This window comes from Punica granatum, chromosome 7 (assembly GCF_007655135.1).
Source record: "Punica granatum isolate Tunisia-2019 chromosome 7, ASM765513v2, whole genome shotgun sequence".
NCBI lineage: Eukaryota > Viridiplantae > Streptophyta > Magnoliopsida > Myrtales > Lythraceae > Punica > Punica granatum.
Genome location: NC_045133.1, coordinates 11,160,326 through 11,173,794, shown reverse-complemented (window position 1 = coordinate 11,173,794; position 13,469 = coordinate 11,160,326). Strand labels below are relative to the sequence as shown.

Sequence of the window (13,469 nt, the reverse complement as noted above, 5' to 3'; positions counted from 1 at the left end):
CGCTTTTATATATTATATATAGATATGTACATATTTTCTACTAATTTTAGTAGTTCAAATCTATTTTTCAATTTCCATTTAATTCTTTTTCTCTTAATTTGTTATGCTAAATTTGCTCCAATTTTATGACACCAGCCTCCCTCAAATTTGTGAGTTTTCCATCCTTACATATATTAAATTCTTTCTCATTATATGAAGCACTTGCATTTTGTTTTTAGCCTTCTATCATTTTCTATTTGTTGAGATGTATCCCTATAGGGTCTTCGCTTTTTCGGAGCCATTAATTATGATATTTGAAGATTAATTAATAGATGAAATAACTTGATGTTCATGTAAGATTCAAACAACAGATATGTGTGTAAAAATATACTATCGCTAACTATCAATTAAGACAATATAAACTTTTGTTTCAATAACTATCATTATTTACTATATAGTGTAGTGAATGAGATTATTATCACGTGCAATCGTGATTTTTATACTAGTCCAAATAAAAAAGATGCGAACAGATACAAATAAATATAATCATGATTTTAAGAAAAAAAGACGCATAAGAAGAATTAAGGCGACAAAGATCACTCTGAAACTTGAAGTAGCGGGACCATATGAGTAGTGTTTTCGCTATGGAGAAATTGCTTAAACCAAAAGGAAGAGTCCTTTAGATATCTCTTAAGGCCGTTCTCGTAGTCGATGAAAGTCAACCCAAAGCGAATAGTGTAACCCAATGCCCACTCAAAGTCATCCAAGAACGACCATACCAAGTAGCCCTTCACGTTCACTCCTTCCCTGTTAATCATCATTTAATTAATTAATGTTTCTCCTACATCAAGAGCAAATTAATGTAAAATGGAAAGTTAATTGTAAAAGCAAAGTTAATATTGATAGACGATTACTCGATAGCTTTCGAGAGATAAAAAAGGTGGAGCATGTGGTATTTAATCCTCGAGGTATCCCTGAGCGCGTCTTTAAGTGGTATTGTACTGTTATTGATATCCGCCATTCCTATAAGCATGAAGGTAGTAATAATAATATAGTGATATAAATAATTTAAACTCGCTTATAAAGAAGAAGATGCGCATTAGCTTATCTTATTTTACCGTTCTCTGATATGTAAATCACGGAGGGATTGTACTTGTTCTTCACATAATGCATTAGCTCCCTGATTCCCTTCGGATATATGTATAACCACTCCACAGCAGTCTGCAATTGATACTTTGGTCAATGTATATGTATACATGTGATTGTACGAAAATGTGAATCACATAAAGTGATATATATATATATATATATATATTACACAATTTATTCGGTACCGGCTCTCCAATCGGAATTCCATCTCTCTCCACTGCATACAACATACCATGAACACATGATAAAATTGTAAATCTAGGGCGATGAGATAATAATATATTGCAGTGCATTGATGTTAGACATGCGATGGCCAATGAGCACTGATCGGCATATAATTTATTAAGAAAAATGAAGCAATATCAGTTAGTAAATCAACTTACTACTTACTTGTGAGATTGCAACGACAATCTGTTGTGTAACTAAGGTCAGTGGTGCCATAAGATGTGGATTCATCGACATATCGAGCAGTATAGTAATTGATGCCAAGATAATCATAGGATCCTCTCAGAATTTCTGACTCAGCTGCTGTAAAGTTGGGCAGCCGCGTTCCGACTAAATGTCTCATACTCTTGGGATAATGACCGAAGGTGATTGGATCAAGTATCCTACATGAAAAATTGAATTGTTACCAAAGATTATGCTACGAAACAGTCAAAGTTATGCATTACTTTGAAATGATCATCCAACATTGCTTTAGGAAAAAAAAAAAACAAAATTCTGCTCAGTCTACTACTACCCAATAATTGTTTTTACCTTGTTATGCTCCCCTATCCTATTGGTTAAGACTAATCTCATTCAGGTGTCAAATTGGCTTGGCCAAGAAGCACTTTCAAAGGCTTACCAATCTATGTGCTACATATAGGTAAAGTTCAGCCACTAATAGGGGGAGTTTGCCAAGTGCTTGTTTGTAGGGATGTTCATGGGTTTCGATAAATGGGTTTTGACCATTCCCAAACCCTAATGGGGCGTTAAAGGATTTTGCCGTTGAATCACGGGAAGGGTTTAGAGATTTTTTACTAAACCCCTATAGGGTTTGGAAAGAATTCGGTATTTTGTCTCAAACCTAAAATTACTTAAATATCTCTAATTAGTTACTATATTTAGAAAATACCTTAGTGGGAAGGGTTTGGGAATTTCTCTCTAAATTCTTAGTGGGTTTGGGAAGGGTTTGGAGAACGACTATTTTTAAAGGGTTTGGCTTTGGGAAGGATCCGACCATCCCAGACCCTAGGCATGAACATCTCTACTTGCTTGTAAGGAAACTTGTGGGCCAAATAAAAGAAAAGAGAAATCTAAATGACTCTACAAAATAAACGATATATACCAAACAGAATTCACTATTAACGGATATGAAAAATGCTAAGATAAACCAAATTATATCAACAGATTCTGTAGCCATTAAAATAAAATCATACGTTCTCATGGATGTGATTTTGATGTTGATATGAGTTGGCCGTTAGTACTGGTTTTTAAGCATTACCAACAGCTAAAATCCATCAGGCCAGCCCTATAGGAACTCAATTATTTCCAACTACTCTTAACTGAAGGTATAGCCTAAAATAACCTTTTACCAACAAATATCATATCTTTGCCAACGGAAACATTTTGTTATTAAATCATTTATTTTGCAGTGTGAAGATATTATAAAGGAAGTTTCACCAACGAGAATTCCCAAAACCTCTCAAGTTCTAGGAAAAAGCGCTTGCCACTACACCATACCTTTGTTCTCTAACCCAAGTTTAATTATGTTGCACAAATATTCTATACTTTGAAAAAATTTACCTATGCTTATTGTTATCGTACTTGTAAACAGATACGATGTTCTCCGTCTTTTTAGTAATTATCATATCATCAATGTTGTTTTGGCATGTGAGTCGATTATTGATCAACAATTTATGAAAATTTATTATCAGTAACAGTACTCCCCTAAACAAGCCTTCAATAATGATCTATATGTTCGAGTAACAAAAACAAACTTTTGGCATGGTTGATTAATGTCAAGCTCATGATCAATTTACCAATAGGAATGCTTGACATGAGGAAACATTGTTTGCTCTATTCGCATATGATGGGATATTGAAATTAGAGCCTCACCACCCAAGATGAAAATCGAGAGCTCTCAAGGTAGCCTTCCTACTTTGGTCTGTTTGGAACTTTGGTTTCATCCAGTAGCTTTCAGTGGTCAACCCTATTTTCCCCTTTTGAGAAGCCTACATCATTAATTGCCATTTATTAATTCCTACATATCCCTCCTCGCTAAGAATCCAAATGTTTGATGAAAATCATGATGGAACCACAAGACAGTGTCACCTGATACTTGCTCTTATATAACTGGACGGCCGATGCATGTGAAAGGAGCTGGTTGTGCACCACAATGTATGGCTCTGTCGCAGAATTCCCAGCAGAGCAATTGCCCATGTAGTAAGAACATCGACCAGGTGCAAAAATACCTAGGGTGTATCCATACAGTGCTAAATTATGCGGCTCGTTCAACGTGGCCCAGTACTTCACTCTGTCCCCGAACTCCTTGAAACATAGATCGGCATAGTCACGGAAATCACCCCTAAGAAATAAAGTAGCATTTGCTGAGAATACAATCAATTACTGATCAAGAAATGTGTCTTGGTTAACAAGTTAGCGAATAGCTTACACGATGTCACGACTTAGGAACCCTCCGTACTCATCTTCAAGAGCTTGTGGCAAATCCCATTGGACTATAGTCACAAATGGCTGAATACCTAATCCATGTATAAAATGGACAAAAATAAAGATAAATAAAAAAGGGAGAATGACTATGACTTATGATATTATTGAGCAAACGGTATTTAAGACGTGTTTTATTCTAGGCGATTACATACCATGAGCAAGGAGTTCATTGATGAGATTATTGTAGAAGTTGATACCTTGCTGGTTCACTCCCCTGCTTACTTTGCCATCTATACACACATGTTCAAAGAATGGTAGAGGAAGACTCAATAAGGTCCAAAATACCATAAGCTTAATTTGAAGCTCATTAGTTAATTAGCCATTAAAGATATGAACATATAAAGTCTTATCTTATCTTACAAGGTACAAGTCTTGGCCACGAGATGGAGAATCTGAAGAAATCCCATCCGATTTCTTTTAGCAACCCTATATCCTCCTACAGTATTTCATGAAAAAAAAGGCCGATTTTATCAGTGGAATGCCAGGGACAAAGCTTAAAGTATATATATAGTTTTGATTAATTAATGCAACCAGGCTATATCCATTAGATGCAATTTAGCTATCCAAAGTATGCGAACATGAGAGAAAGAGGGTGAAGTGTTGGCGCGTACTCTCATCTAGTAATCAAGAGATTTCAGGTTTGATTCTCGTGATGGGACTATCCGTACCCATTTATTATCTAAAATGATTTATATTTTATTATACTACACTTACGAGCCTCTTACATGTATGTATATATATATATATATATATATATATATATATATGAACATGGTCTCCGAGTTACTCTGAGACTATATTGCATATAAATATATTTGGCCCATAGTCATTACTTGCAACAGAAGATATTTACCCTATACAGGTAGTAAAATTCCTCTGCCGTCGTCCCGGAACTGTGATCTGCTATCTTATCTGGAAAAAACATATTAAAAGAGCTTTTAATAAGAATAATTTACTTTAACTACTACTATACATATAATACACAGACAAGCCCAATATAAATCATTGAAAATTTAACCCATTGAATGTAACCCAAAAAAAAAAACCCATTGAAGGCGACCTTTCCCTTTTGTATTGCAATGGAATAGTAAATAGAATCTATATGCTGGCAAAAACATATTAAAAGAGCTTTTAATAAGAATAATTTACTTTAACTACAACCATACATATAATACACATACAGGCCCAATATAAATCATTGAAAATTTAACCCACTGAATGTAACCCAAAAGAGAAAAAGAAAAAAAAGAAACCCATTGAAGGTGACCTTTCCTTTTTGTATTGCAATGGAGCAGTAAATATAATGTATATGCAGAAACTTACTGTTTTGGAAAAGTGGGCATTTGATTCGAGTATTGTTAGATTTAAAAAAAAAACAAATTAGACTATTATAAAAGTAAACTTTGAAATGTCAAATCTATGAGAATGTTATATTAGTGTACTAGCTAATTATATTGTGTTATCGAAAATATGTATGATAATCTGGGTGCGTTTGGTTTCAAAACAATTTTTAACTCTACTTCACTTAATTTCATTTATCTTCAATTCAACAATACAATTATTACTTTTCCTTTTTTCTTCAATTTTTTTAACCATTCAATTCAATTTTTAATATTAAATTTCCTCAACTATTTATTATTTTTTCCACAAGTCAACAATATAATCATTACTTTCTCTCAATTATTTATTATTTTTTCCATAATTTAACAACACAATCATTACTTTCTCTCAACTATTCATTATTTTTTCACATTTTTTCTCATAATTCAACAACACAATCATTACAAACCAATTAAAATCAAAACTCAACTCAATTCAACTCAACTCAACTCTAAAGCCAAAAAATGAAAAATATATAATTATATAGTAAAAACCTTATTATATTTATTCGTATGAGAGTAAACTAATTGATTTTGAGATATAAATTAACATACTAAATATTATTTTTAATTGCGTATGAAAAAATATTTATTTACTTATAACTTATAAACTCTTTCAAGTAAAAATAAGAACAGTATATACATAATATTATATTTTATAAAATATAATAAATATTTATTTACCCATTTTACTTTGTGATAATTTGCAAATAATCATAAATAATAATTTAAATTAATAAATATGTATTTTCAGAAAAAGAAATCTAAAAAATAAAATAAGGAATTTACAGGAAACTTTTACGTGGGAAAGTGCCAAGTCAAAAAAGAAATAAGTCAAAAAAAAAAAGGAGAAGGAATATCTTTGTTGTAAAGAGCTTACGACCAACCATTCAACCAACCATTCCAACTGTATTTTACAACCAAGAGTGGAAAAATCTAGGAGCCCGGTAAACCCCCAAAAGGGATTATCGGGCTGAATTTTACATCCAATTTCCAAATGGGATAGTCTTGGGTGTAAATTTTGTTTTTTGTTTTTATCTAAGAAAAATTCCAACTTTACAAAAATTGAAACTTCACACCAAGTAAATGCCCACTTATTTAATGCATAAAAGATTTGGAATTTGACATTTAATTCTCTATTATCTCCATTTTCTGAAAAAAAAATAAAATTGATTCTACCTCATAATGATATAATGAGTAAGAACCAATAAGATTGCTTCAATTAAAAAGACTTATCACAATTAATCAGTGATTTGCATTATTATTTAATTTATTACAATTTAATTGATTATTCATCGTGTCATGTGATGAGGTAAGATCACCAAATAATCTCTTCATTTTTCTTCCCCTTCTTATGGACATTTTGGCCTCACTTAAATAACCAGAAATTTATGTATTAGATGTGGTCAGATTTTTGGACCTCCCAACTCTCACTCAGTCTCTCACTCAGTCTCTAGTTCTAATTAACCGGATTATTTTTTTCCTTTCTGGGGCAAGGAACCAAAATGCTAAGAAAAGGGAGTAAACATAGGGCCAATTAATTATGTGGTCCATGCTTGAATGGAATTCATTGACGTCAGACTGGGGCATACGTTCACTAAATCAACGCTTAGTTTTATATGTACATGTGTGTATGTATATATATATATATATGTATGTATGTATCAATGGATACAATGAAATATAAGGCTGATTCTACTTTTTCTTTTATTTAATAAGCCACTATTCTCTATTACTGTGTTGCGGCATAGAAGTTTGACACGATGTACTTCCGTTTCACACTTGAAGATATTTTTCCAAGGGACATTTGATCACATAATGCTTTTTTTTTTGGTGAATTACGGGCCCGGAAATCACACAATCGATCCTTAAATAGTTGCATAAATGACTAGTGCATATATATATATATATATATATGTACACACACGATGACATATACCAGACTACAAGGTTCATGCCATAAACATTGCTCTATTGGGGTGGACTAGCTGGTTTATGTCTTATTTTTCAACTAAAGATTGCAGGAATTCTAAAACTACGTAGAAAGTTAAATTTAAGTTCTAAAAATATAAGCTTAGCTCAACTAGTCCTAAACGTTTAGCCCGTTAAACATTTTCAGTCCAAAACCGTTAATGCCATTAAATTGATTCACGTAGCGCCTTCTGATTGGTCTAATAATATTTTTATTTATTAAAGTTTTTAGAATTTTGAAATAAAAAGGAAAAAATTAAAAATTAAAAACAAAAAAAAGAAGGGGAAGGGAGTCCCGCGCCAGGGAACGTGGCTGGCAGAGGAGCCCCCACCGGCGGGACTCCCTCCTCTGACATACCCCACCCTTTTCTTTATTTTTGTTTTTTCTTCTATTCTTTTTTCAGAATTTTAAAAGTTTTAAAAATTAAAAGTATTATTGGACTAATCAAGAGGCGTCACATGGACCGATTTAACAGCATTAACATTTTCGAATTGAAAATATCTAACAGACTAAACGTTTAGGACTAATTGAGTCAAATTTATACGTTTTAGATTTAAATTTAACTTTCTATATAATTTTAGGATTTTCACAATCTTTTTTACCTTATTTTTCTGTATCCTAATAACCGTCTGTATGGGCGTTCCTTCCAATAAAATATTTATGAATCCGAGATGATTATTGGTACAATCCCACGGACTTCACATGAAAAAAGGAAATCCAATTTCTTTTTCTATTATAAGATAGGACAATTCTTAAGATCCTTGACTGAATTTTCAGTCACCTACTAAATACAAAATCCCAAAATAAGTGTACAAATAATTTGGGTTTTGTACAAAAAGCTTTTGTATAACTTGTACAAGTGTTGGAGTTTGCACATAGAGGTGACTGAATTTTCAGTCAAGGGACTCAAGAATTTTCCTATAAGATAAAGTTAATGACTTAGTATGAAAATAAAAAAGATATATTTAAAGAGTCATTAAAAATTTCACTGATGATAATCATATGGGACTCTTGATTTTGAGTTCACGAATTGTGCCATTCCACTAAAGTCTCACTCCTCGAAACCCCAATGTTTTAGTTATTATTCTTGTTCAGATTACATGTTGAATGATGTGGGAGGGAGAGAAAATGGACCTGGATGCAACTTGGTGAAAGTATCCCATATGCTAGGCCTCCTGCCGTGCTGATTCGCTGCTCCTTCATACTGATCAAAATTTTCATCAAGATGATGACTTCATGGGGAGCAAAAAAGTCGTAATGCCAATCATGCGTGGTGAAGAAAAGTTCGACATAAACGATGAACTATGCACTAAATTAATGTCAATAAGTTCTTCGGTAGGTTCCATAACATAGGAGCAGAGTCCAGTTTATAGGGTAAGCCGCCGGAAAATTTTACATGTTTTAGCCACAACGGATTTACCAAGGGCTCGCATCGGTAAAAATCTGCCACTGTTCTGTCGGTGAGCCGCCGAAGAAATTCCAAGGGAATTTTACCGAGGGAGCGCGTCCCCCGGTTGATTCCATCGGTAATGGAGTTAATTTTTGGTAGTGTTTTTTTTATGTATAGCTGCAACGACTAAACTTAGCTGATTTCAAGAAGGTGGGGGTTTGGAACTCGGGAGGTTTTGGTAAGAGTTCTGTAGAGAGTCCCAAGACAACGAAGCTAAAGGTCGAGGAGACAAGGCATATTTAGTTGGGCAAGCGATTACCTGGTAAGCACTCGAGCCTACACCAAAAGTGAAATCAGGGGGGAAACCAGTCCTGTTTATAAGTTTGAGTAATGCATAATGATCATCATCTCCTTCTTCCCCGGGTCGAACGAGCAAAACTTTGCTACCATCGCAACAATGTGGCTCCAATAGCAGAAGAGTGATTACTGAGAAGAAGCAGCAAGACAGAATGATGCTAAGAGGATGATACCTTCCACTACTCATTTCTACCTCCTGGACCAAGGGCACATATGATATGTCTATTTGTGCGTATACGCATGCGCATATATTTAAATACACTAAATGAGTTAGCATATTTATACACACTAAAGGAGTTAGCTGAACATCTTATTTCCCTCACCTATAAGTAGGGTCCAAATGTTTTCCATCCTCTATAGCCACTTTTTCTTATCTTTCGGGGTATGAAGTAGGTTGACAGGTCTATTGAAAGGACAAGGGGAAGAAAAATGTAGACACCACTAACACCTTCGTCCTCCAATTATTCAATTGCCACCACTTGACTACTTAAATTTTCAAAATCAGGAATTTGATTCTTTAATTTCAATTCCGTCTAACAGTTTGGTCCTAACGTCAAGTTATTGAATGGAAATCTAACGTGGAAGTTGAGTTGGGATAAATGGCTTCAATTGTAGGCCACATCGTTACCAAAACAACGACGTTTTGCAACCTGCACACCCAAAATGAAATACGACGTTGTCGTTTGGCCACACGCAGACCCAAAAATGCAAAAACAACATCGGCTTCTGCCTCAGTCATTCTTCTTCCGAGCGAAACCCTAATCCTGCGATCGAATCCGAAATTCCCAAATTCCATTTGAAACCCTAATCCCCAAATTCCCAAATTCCTCCAATCCAATCCCAAAATCGTCCCAAATAAAGTGCAACATCACAATTATTCGATCCCGTAGTTTCATGGAACAGAAGACATTGTAAAGGCTTCCACAACATGTAATTGAATTAATTAAATAAAGTGAATCCGATAACAGAGCAATTAATAACAACCACGGAAGAAATGAAGAAGAACAAGAGCTGTCTATAAGCAAATTGTGGTTAGTAATTACCAGTGATCGGTGATGAGTTCCGAATGAAGATCGAATCTACTGCTCTAGCATCTGCTTAGCCTGCAAATGTCAAGGACCGCAGCAGCAGAGCTATCTTTAGACATGGCGTTCTTCTGCAGCCTCTTGAGAGAATTTATGATTGCTGATGTTGGTTTCGATTCCACAAGACCGAATTCATCCCCTGCCAGCAAACTCGGATTTTCTTCGCCAAGCCTCTGCTACTTCAAAGGCAGTTAGCAAGCCGAAGATGGGGCTTCCTCAATGGCTGCAAAGGCTCTCGAGATCACCAGAGATGAGATGAGGTGCACCCGACTTCTTCCTGCAAAAAGTATTAAGACTGGAACATCAATGATCTGATAAGAAATTTCAGCTAAAGCGGCTAAAGATGGTGCCTTTCAGCAAAATGGACATAATTTATCAATAAAACTGTCACGAGTTGAAGTGAACGTACATCGGAATCATTACGGTTCGACTGGACAATTTTGGGATTCGATTGGACGATTTACGGAATTTGGGGCTTAGGCTTTTCGGTTGGATTGGAGGAATTTGGAAATTTGGGGATTAGGGTTTCAAATGGAATTTGGGAATTTTGGATTCGATTGCAAGATTAGGGTTTTGCCCGGAAGAAGAATGACTGCACTAGAAGCCGATGCCGTTTTTGCATTTTTGGGTATGCGTGCGGCCAAACGATTACATTGTTTTTCGTTTTGGGTGTGCAGGTTGAAAAACGCCGTCATTTTGGTAACGACATGGCCTACAATTGACGCCATTTATCCCAATTCAGCTTCCACATTAGATTTCCGTTGAACAACTTGACCTTAGGACCAAATTGTTAGACAGAATTGAAATTGGGGGATCAAGTTTCTAATTTTGAAAATTCAGGTAATTAAGTGGTGGCAATTGAATAACTGAATAACTAAAGTGTTAGTGGGCTCAAAAATATAAGGACGCAAAAGGAGAAACGTAGTGGATCATTTGATACAGATCTTTGATTGATAGAATAACTCTTTTTGTCATCCAAGTGGTCCCATCCTATATACTAGCCTGCCATACTTTATAGTTCTAGTTTTCTGGTTTCTTTAAAAAAATTAATTTTTAAAATTGATTTTAATTTCACCAAACACAAAAAGCAAATAGAATTGGATTATGTTTTTTTTTTATTATAAAGGAGGTCGATAGGCCTAGTACAACAAAATAGAAAACTTATTAGCTAATTAAAGGGTACGGGTAATTCCACTGTGAGAATTAAACTTGTAACCATGGTTCTCAGAATCGTGATTCGAATCGTAGAATCATACGATTCTACCATTCAAAGGGGGTCCTACGATTCCGATTCAGGGGTGACTTAGAAAATCCAAAATCGGAAGTGAATCGGGCCCGTGAATCGCAGAATCGAACTGATTCTGCGATTCTGGATTCAGCTTAGACTCGAGCGAAGTCTAGGCCTCATTTCGGCCCTCGGGCGAAGGGCAGGCCAGAGTCGGGCCGAAGCCCAACCCATTGGCCTTGAGCCCGATTGATCCCCACCCCCCTCCCCCTCATTTTCCCTTTCTTCTCCGGCATTCCTCTTCCTCCTCGAGTCCCTAACAATTCTGTGCCCTAACCCTCTACCCTCTTCTTATTCGGCTGTTCCGAGTCTCCAACGAGCTCTGTGAGTCCGTAGTTTCGACTTCCGCTCCGCCCAAGTTGTTCCGACTTTCGAGCTTCAACCAGACCGGTCCAAGCTGACTCGGCCCGAGCTTCAACCGCCCAAATCTCCGATGAGCGTGAGTCCGTAGTTCCGACTTCCGGCCAAGGTGTTCTGAGCTTCAACCGACTTCCGTCCAAGCTGACTATGCCTCGACCTCAGACCGCCCAGCGTCCAAGATCTAATCCAAGCTGACTGTGCCTCGACTTCCGTCCAAGCTAATCTCTTGGTTCGGTTGCTTGGTCCAAAGTCCAGACTCTGCCCACTGCCTGAGCTTCGATCGCCCAGCGTCCAGGATCTCTCGGTTCTGCCTCTACCTACTACCCACTGCCCGACATTCGACCGCCCACTCCAGACCAGGTAGCTACTGAAATTGGAATTGAAATTGGTTTTATAATTGCATTAGAATTGCCCAACGTTTGAAATTGGAATTACTGGAATTATTGGAATACTTGTGAGTTGTGAATATGTGAATACTTGTGAATCTGTGATAAATTGATAATGTCGTACAGTATGCATATTTTGTGCTGAGAAGGAAAATCCTATAATTGCTATTTACATCGTTGAAGTCTTTAATCTATAGTCAAAGAAGACCAATGAATTTTCAGCTAATTCATTAAATCAAGGAAGTCAAAGAAGGTTTTGTAAATTGAAAGCCAATCGCTTGAGGCCTTATAGGCAAAAAATTCCTATCAATTTCAGGCAACATTGAATCGGTCGATTGGAATTAGCAGTACAAGTTGAGAATATGTTGTTTGTTTATGTTGTTGCATATTTTGTGCTCTTTGGAATTGCCCAGCGCCTAGCATTTTTAGTTGGAAATTATTGTAAATTGAATATACTGAAATTGAAATTGCTAAAATTGAATCTACGGAAATTGAAATTGCTGAAATTGAGTGAGTGATTATTAAGTTTGGGTTGAGCAGAGATGGCTTCTGTAAGTGGATCTGAGAGTGCATCAGCTAGTAATATCGAGGCAGTAGTCAAATCTAGAAAAAATGCTACTGGAGCTAGAGATGATCCGGCATGGGCACACGGTTATGAAGTTTCAAGAGAGAGGCTGAAGATTAAATGTAAAAATTATGACAAGATAGTTTCTAGAGGTCCCTATAGGTTGAAGCATCACTTGGGATATACCAAGATTAACGTGGCACCTTGTCCTGCTGTTCCTGATGATGTTAAGAACAATATGCTCGCTATTTGTATGTGTTTAGAGGATTTTTCAGTGAAGAAAAAATAAGCTAATAGTTGTGGTTTGGAAGATGATGATGTTGTAGATGTTGATAATGATGATGAAGATGCAGGGGTTGGTACAAAGAGAAAGGGAAATGACATAGTTGAAATTTCTAGTTTCTTTAAGAAGAGAAGTTTGAACATTCAAAGCAAGCAAAAACAACCAACAATTAATCAAATGATGAAGAAAGATTTGAGAGATGATGTTTGTATGCAGATTACTTGTTTTTTCAATACAAGTACAATTTCATTTAATTGTGTCAAAAATCCTGAGTTTGAGAAGATGTGTCATATGATTGGGAAGTATGGTATGGGATTGAAACCGTCGTCTCATCATGAGATTAGTGATAAATATTTGAGAAAAGAGGTTGATAATACTATATCATTGCTTGAGGAGCATAAAGCTATGTGGAGAAAGTCGAAGTGTTCTATAATGTCAGATGGTTTGACTGATAAGAAGAAGAGGTCCATTTGCAATTTCCAAGTAAATAGCCCTAAGGGAACAATTTTTTTGACTTCTAGTGACACATCGGACATCTCTAAGACTGCAATGAAAGTATTTGAGATGAAG

General features: G+C 35.7%; 1 protein-coding gene across 2 annotated transcripts; it reads right to left on the bottom strand.

Annotated features, from left to right (window-relative positions):
• Positions 1 to 399: 399 nt before the first annotated feature.
• Positions 400 to 10,657, bottom strand: LOC116212845 (beta-glucosidase 17-like). 2 transcript variants are annotated; one of them, XR_004157950.1, is made up of 15 exons: positions 10,430 to 10,657; positions 9,979 to 10,297; positions 8,898 to 9,131; positions 8,323 to 8,392; positions 4,691 to 4,749; positions 4,198 to 4,273; positions 3,990 to 4,067; positions 3,782 to 3,869; positions 3,442 to 3,694; positions 3,226 to 3,341; positions 1,519 to 1,736; positions 1,298 to 1,345; positions 1,098 to 1,200; positions 894 to 1,002; positions 400 to 786 (listed from the first exon to the last, which is right to left on the bottom strand). XR_004157950.1 is itself a non-coding variant. In XM_031547563.1 (15 exons), exons 3-15 carry the CDS (start codon positions 9,120 to 9,122, stop codon positions 576 to 578), a joined length of 1,638 nt encoding a protein of 545 aa, XP_031403423.1. In that variant the 5' UTR covers positions 9,123 to 9,131; positions 9,979 to 10,297; positions 10,430 to 10,655; the 3' UTR covers positions 400 to 575. The 2 variants fall into 2 exon arrangements, 1 of the variants encoding a protein (XP_031403423.1); XM_031547563.1 differs by having other exon boundaries at positions 1,314 to 1,345; positions 10,430 to 10,655.
• Positions 10,658 to 13,469: the final 2,812 nt, after the last annotated feature.

Bases quoted from the DNA above. Each gene is read 5' to 3' on its own strand.
- LOC116212845 (XM_031547563.1), bottom strand. From the start codon at position 9,122: ATGAGTAGTGGAAGGTATCATCCTCTTAGCATCATTCTGTCTTGCTGC. The intron at 3,695-3,781 runs GTAAGCTATTCG...TTTATTTCTTAG, and splicing joins TTCCTAAGTCGTGACATCGT to GGGTGATTTCCGTGACTATG. The intron at 1,003-1,097 runs GTAAAATAAGAT...TCATGCTTATAG, and splicing joins GATTTACATATCAGAGAACG to GAATGGCGGATATCAATAAC.